This window comes from Cynocephalus volans, chromosome 2 (assembly GCF_027409185.1).
Source record: "Cynocephalus volans isolate mCynVol1 chromosome 2, mCynVol1.pri, whole genome shotgun sequence".
Classification (NCBI taxonomy): Eukaryota; Metazoa; Chordata; class Mammalia; order Dermoptera; family Cynocephalidae; genus Cynocephalus; species Cynocephalus volans.
Window position 1 is genome coordinate 206967273 of NC_084461.1, and position 9768 is coordinate 206977040.

At 47.6% G+C, this 9768-nt stretch overlaps 1 protein-coding gene across 1 annotated transcript; it reads right to left on the reverse strand.

Moving 5' to 3' along the window:
- Positions 1-222: 222 nt before the first annotated feature.
- Positions 223-3471, reverse strand: PRAME (PRAME nuclear receptor transcriptional regulator). Its single transcript, XM_063087753.1, has 4 exons — positions 3373-3471; positions 2901-3220; positions 1862-2470; positions 223-742 (listed from the first exon to the last, which is right to left on the reverse strand). The coding sequence occupies exons 1-4, from the start codon at positions 3469-3471 to the stop codon at positions 223-225; spliced, it is 1548 nt and encodes a 515-aa protein (XP_062943823.1).
- Between the last annotated feature and the right edge of the window lie 6297 nt (positions 3472-9768).

The window sequence follows — 9768 nt, forward strand, 5'->3', positions numbered from 1 at the left end:
CATCTGCACACCAAGTCAATATCTGCCACTACCCCTAATCTTTCCTTTTCCTGCTCATGCTGAGCAGTTGTTTGAAAGTGTGGCTTCTACATTCCTTCACAACGCACTTACATCTTGGGCTTCAGTGTCCAAGTGCCCAGAATAAAGCTTCTGCTACATGTGCACAACTAAGCAGGCAAGAAACAGGGGCACAGGATGGGCTGCGGGTCAAAGAAGGTCCTATCACCACAGTACGGACGGGTTGGCGCTGAACCAGACTATATCCTGCCGTCCAAATTCGTGCAGCATCCGCTTCAGCGTGGCATGCAGCTGGGTAAGTCTCCCCAGGTGGAGGACACCATAGTCGTCATCAAAACTCTCCAGTGGGGGAGGATACAGCACGTGGGTTAGCTTGCTCATGCTGACGGTGTGGCGCACGAGGTTCTCCAAGGCAGCCATGGAGATGGGGTTCCCGCAGAACCTTAAGATCATGAGCTGGGAGCAGCGGCTCAGGACAGGCAGGATGGCACTGAATAGGGAGTCCATAATCCCACACTCATTTAAATCAAGATCCTGGAGGGTTGCAGAGGCTCTCTCCAGCAGAAGTTGGAGGGGCTCAGGATTCACAGTGGTCAGCATGACCCCACTCAGACTCAGTTCCTTCAGCTGAGTGATGTTGGGGCACTGGGACAGATGCATCAGGTCTGATTCTGAAAGTAGGGAGTTAGTTATGGAGAGGGTCTCCAAGGGACTCTTCAGGCACCTGGGGAGAGACAGAGCAGTTAGTGCCAGGGAACTGTGGTAGTGGGCAAGGTGATGGGGTGACCCAGGACTCAAGGCAGGAGAGGCCTATTTCACCAAAACCTAAAATCTTCCTGGTGATAGTCAACCCCCAGGATGCTATGCTGTAAAGGGGCATTCAAGTGAGTACAAGTTCAAGTGGAGTCCTTTCTCCATTACTTATTTACTGTGTGACTGGGTAAAGAAAACAGAATCTCAAACGACCCTTGCTCATCTGTCAAGCATAGGACAAGATATACCTCTTAGGTGTTGGGAGCATGAATTGAGATGATGACGGGACATGCTCAGAACAGAGCCTGATCCAATGTCTCAAGCACACAAGGGCATTAGTGAATTTTAGTACTTGGAAACACAACCAGATGCGCTTTCAACTCGGATTCCTTCTGGCCAGTACTTGTGTTCAGTTGCCTGTATCTCTGTGCCCGATAAGGGTACTGGGAAACATTCACAAAGGACAAACTTGGGCAAGGTCATTAACATGCGACCAGCCTGCAGGGGCCACGTTAGATCACTGTGTCATCAGCAAACCATCTATCACATTTTAAATCCCTCATTCCTGCTCCTTCCCCCTCATCTCCAGAATCACGCCTTTCCCACATATTACCTCACCTGGAATTCAAAACCACCCTTTACAGAGAGGAACTAATGAAGGAGGTTTGGATGGAGAGGCTCATGCTGGGAAAACTGGTGAGTGCAGGGCGAACAATCTGAAACCTCATGTTTGATGGTCTTTCCCTTCTTCTTCAGTGCCTTTCTTGCTTAGTTACTATTGGGCATCTTAACTTAGATATCACTTCCCAAGGAATTCGCAAAGCCACCCTCCCCAGGCCCCAACCCCATTACACAGTTTCCTGTGAAAGAGCCGCTGTTAACAGCATCTACTCTAGTTTACACCTCTAAACTTTATCTAGGCAGTTCCGTGATTCCATGCATAGGGACAGAGCAGTGAACCAGACTTGACTTCTAGTGACTTGTTCACTCTCGCACTGTTGGCAACTGGCACACAGAAGATGCACATTATCTTTCACCAAAATGAAGAAGGACTTGCTCTGGTCCACAGAGAAACCTCGCCCCCCCTCACCTGAGCATCTGGTCCAGGCGGCCATTGAGGAAGTTGATAGAGTCCAAATAGAGCTCCTGGAGGTGGTGCAGACTCAGGAACTGAGAAGCTAACTGGGCGACACACTGCTCCTCCTCCTCTGGGGATGTGTAGGAAGACGTGTTCCTGTGGGAGAGGAGGAGTTTGCGCAGACTTCCCATCTTGCCCAGGTAAGGAGCAAAATTCCCTAGGGTGGACAGTTTCCAGATACAATTCACTTCCAAGTCCTGCACAGAGTCCAGCTGCACCATTTTCAGGATCATCTTAATATGTTTCATGGGCACTGCAACAATCTCCAGCTTCGTACAGCACAGGTGTAGTAAACCTTTCCTCTGCTTGACTTTCTCAATGAGGTAGGTGAGCAATTCATCATGGGTACCTTTCCTGAGGTACAGGTCAACGAGCACCTGCAAGGGAGCCAAAGGCTGCTTTGCCCCCATGCACGAACTTTCCACTTTCTGCTTCTTACTCATGGGCTGGGTTGTCACTGGCTCCCCCAGTGAGCACATGCCAGACCTGGTTCCAGACCATACGGTCCAGAAATCCTGGTGAGCATTTCTGCGTAGATCTAGCACTCGCAGCTTCCACCTCCTGCAGGGAAAACAGGCAATTAACTCAGAATAAGAGCACAAGTCTCAGAATCGAGGCAAGGACCAGATGTCTGACGTGCACTTTTACCACACACGCCAGACATCAGTTGCTCCCTTCCTACATGTCCTCTGCATCCATCTCCTGCAATCCCTTCTCCCCTGAGATCTTCCTGGTCTCCACTTCTCATACCTTTAGGTGCCACCAGAAGGGTGCAGGTACACGTCCTTCAGTCACCTCTGTATCTTAAATGGCCCATCATGGCAGAAGCCCACTTCCAGAGTGACTCCAGCCATGGGCCCAAAACCTCGCTGAGCTTCCTCACCGGCACCATCAGAAGCCCCTGGCCACCCTTTGGTCCCCCACGCTCCCTGACCCCAGCTATGCCTGCTCAGAATCCCAGGACCCTACCAGGCTACTGGATCACCCTCACCTGGGGCGAACCTTCTGAGCAAGCAAGACATCAAGCCCACTGAGTGCAGCTTGAAAGATCTCCTTGTGAGGCTGCCATTCCCTCATGAGAGCCCCCAGAGGGAGGCAAGCGAAGGGCCAGGCCTGCACCATCGCCTTCAGGGTCTTGCTGTGTCTCCTAGCAAAGGCTGCCATGAAGAGTGGTGGGAACAGCTCCACGGGCAGCTCATCGAGGGCGGCGATGGCCAAGGCCTCATCTCTCAGCAGGCTCTGCCCTGCCAGGTCCAGGAGTCTCGGTGGGGCCCACATGTTTATCCTGATGAATCTGCTCCGAAATGAATCCTGAGGAAACATGCAGGGAATAAGGCATCCCACTCATGCCAAGCACAAGCAACTACATCTTCTCCCCACACTTCAGAGAAACCAATTTGGAGCAAAGTCACTGCTCTGGCAACAGCAGGGGAGTCCTCAATTTACCCCAATTCCATTCGTACTTGGTGGCCACAAAGCCACAGCTCTGCCTCTGCTGCCACTAGGACGAGCAAATGGCCAAGTGTGAAGGAGGGGGCCGGATGAGCACTGCCCCATGCCATAACGCCCCACTGCTCCATTTAACTGTAGCCCCCCAGGGAAGCGAGAAAGGAGGAGCCTCAAAACTGACCCCACCCTTTTCGAGGAAAAGTTTCTGATTATCACTCATGGACAATGGGAATAGGAATGTCACCTGGCCCAGCACAGCCTCCTTCTCAGTTCCAACAAATAACCCAGATGGGAAACATAAGGCCACAGTGGGGGCTGTTTTGGAGGGGTTGGAGGTAGCTGACCAGTGAGGGGATCTGCACCCTTGACCTTGGTGATATCAACATCATACTCTAACCAACTGAGCTAACCGGCCAGCCTTCAGTAAAAATTTTAAATGAGAAACCATAAAAGCAGTGTAACAGTTTTACTACGCATTTCAAAGTAAGAGACTAAGAAGACACATTCTGAGATGTACATTTTAATATATATCTCTTTTACATATATGACAATTACCACTTTTACATGGAGTTCAGGGGAACAAATACTTCATAGTAGAACAAAGCCTCCACTCATTCTTTTTCCTTCAATAGTTTTTAAATTGACAAAATAATTTTATATGTTTATGGTGTACAAAATTATGTATACATACGGCTAACTCAAGCTAACATACGCATTACCTCACATATTTATTTGTGAAGAGAACAATTAAAACCTCCTCTCTTTGCCATTTTCAAGTATACAATACAGCACATTCTTATTAACTACAGTCACCATGTTGTACTCTAGAGCTCTTGAAAAAGGCTCCACTCCTAAAAAGATTCTATGGAATATTTTCTAAGCTTCGGTTTTAAAATTAAAAGCCTAAATAGTAAAATCACAAAACATAAATGATATAAACTAAAATTAGTGGTTACACACTAAATATTTAAAATGTCATCAAGTAAAATGCCAACTATTAGATGTCTTTCATTTCAGAAAGTAAACTCTAGTTTTTTTAAGAAATTATTATTATGGGCCGAGCCCGTGGCGCACTAGGGAGAGTGCTGCGCTGGGAGCGCGGCGACGTTCCCGCCGCGGGTTCAGATCCTATATAGGAATGGCCGGTGCACTCACTGGCTGAGTGCCGGTCATGAAAAAGACCAAAAAAAAAAAAAAAAAAGAAAAGAAAAGAAATTATTATTATTATTATTATTATTATTATTTTTGGTGGCTGTTGGGTACAGAGATCTGAACCTGTGACCTTGTTATATAATACTGCACTCTAACCAACTGAGCTAACCAGCCAGCCCCAAGATATTATTTTAAATGTCCATAAAATTTAGGGGCAGTCCGTGGCTCACTTGGGAAAGTGTGGTGTTGATAACACCAAGGCCATGGGTTCAGATCCCTACATAAGGATGGCCGGTTAGCTCACTTGGGAGAGCATGGTGCTGACAACACCAAGTCAAGGGTTAAGATCCCCTTACCGGTCATCTTTTTAAATAAATAAATAAATAGATAAATAGATAGATAAATAAATAAATAAATAAATTTAAATTTTATATATATATACGTATATATATATACGTGTGTATATATATATATATATATATATATATCCATAAAATGGCATAAACCAAAGCAGAAATCAAAATGTTCGGAAGTAAGGCAAAACTACGTTTAGAGGCAAGAGTAAACCCTGCTCATTTGTGAGGAAAGAAAAAGGAAAACTATATGCGGTGATACCCTGAACGACATCATGGACGCTTGGCTGATGGGTGGAAAGACGGTGGTGTCTGTAGCCTTAAGTTCCTACCTCACCAGACCAGGAGTGGTTCAGGAAGCTGTCTGCCCTGACCTCAGAGAGGACCCCAACATTGACTCCAATGCTCCAGGTCTCTGGGTCTTCTCTTTCTCCTCAGAAGTTGCTATAGGCCTTTCTGGTTAAATCTCCCCTTTTCAGATCCAAGCTCCCATCGGAAGAGCGAAATCTGATTACATTATTGGATCCTTACACAGTGAACCCTGATTGGGGTTTTTGGCGTTCTCCAGTTTCAACTGATTCAATCGTATGTCCATTTAAGGAGGGGGTGAGGGAACCCAGAAAATAAAACAAACCTGAAAATACAATTCTTGGGGAAATTTGGGGCCACACTCAAATTGCCCAAATGTTCAAGTTAAGACAGCTTGCTGAAGAGTGTGCTAATATCCCAAACAAAATAAGGTAAAATAAGGACAAAAAAACCTTAAAAATCCCCAAGTATTAAGTTCCCACTTATACCTTATGATCTCTAACACAGCAAATCATGTGTCCATTCAGGGAAGAAAAGAGGTACAAGTGAAGAGTGGTTGGTCTTCCAGACTTTGAAGGTCAAGGCTTCCTCAAAAGAGGTGGAGTCAAAATTACAACCAGGAATTGGTCAGAAGTAAGGGTGAGGGCTGGGCACGGTAGTGTTGGGCACTTGCAGTGAGACTGAGTGGATTACCCAAGACAAGTAAAATATGGAGAAATGAAAGACTTTTCCCTGGAATGGAGCTGAGAAATTAAAAGAGGAGTGGCTAAAGAAGAGACAAGGTAGACCTGATAAATTCAAGGTAATCACTGAGGCAGGGAGGGAGATTCATTCTCCTCTCTCCCTGGATGTAAAGGGCCTTTCCTTCCAGAACGTCGGGATCCTCTCAGTAAACTGGATTGAGAAGATTAAATACAGGAACGTGGGCTGGGGAGCACCACAGGGTAGTACTGGTGGCCAAATCTGGAACAGTGATTTTCCCATCTCCACATTACTGAGGGGTGAGAGTTGTGGATTCCCTGGGATCATGGAGCCAGGGAAGAAAAGAAACGTGGGCCAAATGCAAATATCCTTGTCATCAAAGAAGCTGCCACAAGACCTTCTCTTTAGGTACAGGCGCCCTCCTCCACAAATGGATGGTTCACAGGCAGCCATCACGAGGCCAAGGCATTTTCCAGAGGCCTTTACTCTGAATGTGATCTCCAATGGCTCCTTGCCAAGCAGATGTTAATAACTGATGTTTCCTGATCTTAGGAAACAACTGATGCAAACGTACCTTCAAACAGCCCCTTCCCATTCCCTGAGCCTCTCAGGTACAAAGATTCTTATCAGAGAGACACCATCAGGCACATAAATTAAAACTTCATTTTTCTCTCTCTCCGTATTAAGCACAGTGCACAAATAGCTTTTCCCTCACAAAATATGAAACTATATTTGGCATTTAAGGACCTGCCAAGTTTAGGCATGATTCCCATCTCAGGCACGATCTCACATTGGTTCTTTTGAAGTTTCAGAACACTAAGACAGAGAGAATTTCCCCACCCAAAGAATTCTCCAGGCCATTCTCTGTGACATGCACTGTGATGCCCCCAAATTTCTTATTTTCCACTGGCAAGGAGGATGGGATTCACTGAAGGATATTCTCCATTTTGGTATATCTGCAGACTGCTTTCTCCAAATTTGTACCTCAAATTTTTATACCTCAAAAATTGAATTAAACTGCAATGTGTTCTGTACACGTTTACTTTAACTCCCAGCAATCGCCTTTGCTTGGCAGCTGCAGGAGAGGGACCTTAGTAACAAAGATGATTATCACTGTCCCTGATTACTGAGCACCCACTAGGCACAGAAAAGGTGGTGGCACTTCTCACCCGGTACCTCAAATAACCCTCACAGAAAATCTGAAGTTCACTGTTATGTTCATTTTTGGCCTGGTGAATCTGCAACTCCATAGGCAAAGAACTTGCTGAGATCCACACAGGGAGTAACTGGTAGACCTCACGGAAGGGGTTCAAATGGATCTAAGCCCCCCACTTCCACACCCCACCAGTGGGTGGATAATCTCAACATTAGACAGAGCTGACTGACAAACTTCGGGTGAACCACGGGCAAAGAGGAAAATTGCTGAAGTGCGAGCTTGGGAAGGTTCTATAAGATCCCAGCTTCCAGGAGACCCATGCAGGCAGGAGGAACCACAACGACATCTAAGCCAAGCACCATCACTGCGTGCACTCCTATGTCCACCTCCGTGGGCAGCCTGCTTGTCCAGGGGACATGCTCTGGCAGTGGAGGAAGGACACCAGGAGCACATTTGCACAAAGGTGCAGTCCTTCCTGCCTAGTAACAGGGAGAAGTAAAAATACTGGGGCCCAGCACGACTCCCAGGGTGCAGGCATGGATTTCGGGGACATTTCTGCCACATCCTGCTTGCCTATTCTCCTTATGGTCCTTCTTGGGTGCACAGGCCAGAGCAACCTCTGAACTCATTGGTGGGGGTGTCCTGTACCCTCTTCTCCAATCACAGAATCCCAGCGGGGATTACCAGAGCACCTGCCCTCGGGTTTTTGGTCTATTTCTGTGCTTCTAGTGTCCCTCTCCCAGCCTGTGCTGCTGGGGCAGCCCTCTTTCTACATCCCTGAAATGTCAGCCAGCCCCTCTTGGAGCCTGAGATGTGGCCAGGTTTCTGGGAGACACTTTTCCACTGGCATCAACAGAAGTCAAGGAATTCTCCCCAATTCTACTGAGCTATCTCAGAGAACATGACAAACCACAAGGTGTAGTGCAAAAAACCCAGCTGTTTTTCTGGATCCAAAGAGGCACCAGGAATGCTGGAAGACAACCTTCCTGGGTTCCAGAGGAAGACTCTAACTCCTCTGGCCTTCAACAAGGCATCAGACTGATGAGAGGCCTGGAGACCAGTCCCCATGCTAGTGGCTTTCCCATCTTAGGCTCTCTTACCTAGTCCTTGAGCAGAACAATATTCCACTTGGGATCCAGTAAGGCTATTCCACCTCCAGAGTGAGATCTCTTCTTACCCTAACTTCTTTGCCCTATCTGCATTGTTAGTCATCAAAGGTCTCTGTTGGCCCTCCCTATGCCCTCCACTACTCAACAGGGAGTGGTTTCACTTCAGATCCAATAATTTCTAGACCTAAACAAAGGACTGCCCCTTTCTTCCTCCACAAGAAGGTGACCTGCATGATGACCCACATCTGTCCTCACTGCATGCCCCCTCCTCTCAGGAACTTGGTCTCAGTGTACCCTGATACAGCCACTCTTGGAGTTTGGAGCTTTGGGACATAAAGTCACCATTTCCTGCTCTGGAGGCAGCAGCGACATTGGGGGTTATAGCCAGGTGTCCTGTTACTGACAGTGCCCACACATCATGCCACACTCTCAACATATGCAGTCATTCTTGGGCCTCACGTCTCAGCTTGATTGTCCAACTCCAAGCCAAGCCACATGGGCTCGATGACCTCCCCAAGTGACACAGGATGACGAGGCTGTGTGATCTTGTTGCTCACTTCCTGGGAGTGACCCTTATGCCCAGTGGTCCAAGATCACGGGGAAGTGAGACTAAAACCTCTCTGAGCTCACACTATCCCTACTTGACACGACACATAGATCTAGCCTTTGGTGTCTGATTACCTGGAACAGAGGTTCTGAATGTAACTGTGGTTTCAGAATAGGGTCCTGAACACACTAGGGTTGCTTCTTATAAAAGGCATAAGATCAAATGAAATGCTCTTTGGGGGAAATGACTTGAAAATATAAAGGCAACTCCTGCTTCTTCCTCCCTTGTGAGGGGCTTCAGGAAGCAGATTCCATTCAGCTCCTCAGTGACAAGGACAGAGAGGGCAACAGGGCTTCTGTGGGCACTGAGATAGTTCAAGGAACCACCTTACCTGATGACGTCTTCCGTCCACTCTGGTCCAACTCAGACTGGCCTCAGGGCTCCAATACGTAGCATTCCAGGTGTCCTATTGTTTCCCGTTTCCACCCAAGTCTGATAGCAGTAACTGAAATGCTCCAAAAACAAGAAGACTGTTTTAACACATGAATTTATGAAGCAACGGCCTCCTGAGAAACCTCAGCAAATACTGCTGAGGAGACTGAAAACTGGGCACTTGGTCCTGCCCTTTCAGTGGGAATCCTCCTTTTATCTCCAAACCTGAGCACCAGTTTTCCCTTAGCTGAACCAGAAGACAATGTGACTGACCCACCCTGTGCTCGGCCACAAGTGCCCCTTCCCTCGAGGACACTGACCACTGCACCGCAGGCCTATCTTTGCCCTTTATTCGCTCCTTCTCCGGACCCCACTGAGGCCTCTGGCTGAGCTGACCCCCGCCTCCCACTGCCTCCAGAAGGGCCCGATTCCCACAGACAGCAGCTACCCAATTTCAAACGTGCACCCATTCACTCTCTAATGACATCAAACCACAGACACACGCCACAGTTCGACCAATTGTTACGCCTCAGACTCATAACTGTGGCCATTTTTCTGGAACAGGAAGCCAGGGCTGACCCGACTCAAGCACATTCTTTCAACCCTATTAACACGGTTTTAGTTGGAAAATGGGGACCCGCGGGAGGGGG

What these genes read in the sequence shown, in the direction of transcription:
- PRAME (XM_063087753.1), bottom strand. Translation starts at nt 3,471, where the DNA reads ATGGCATGGGGCAGTGCTCATCCGGCCCCCTCCTTCACACTTGGCCAT. An exon ending in TGTGGCTTTGTGGCCACCAA is followed by an intron (nt 3,221 to 3,372) that starts GTACGAATGGAA and finishes ATGTTTCCTCAG; the next exon opens with GATTCATTTCGGAGCAGATT. An exon ending in CGCCTGGACCAGATGCTCAG is followed by an intron (nt 743 to 1,861) that starts GTGAGGGGGGGC and finishes GTCTCTCCCCAG; the next exon opens with GTGCCTGAAGAGTCCCTTGG.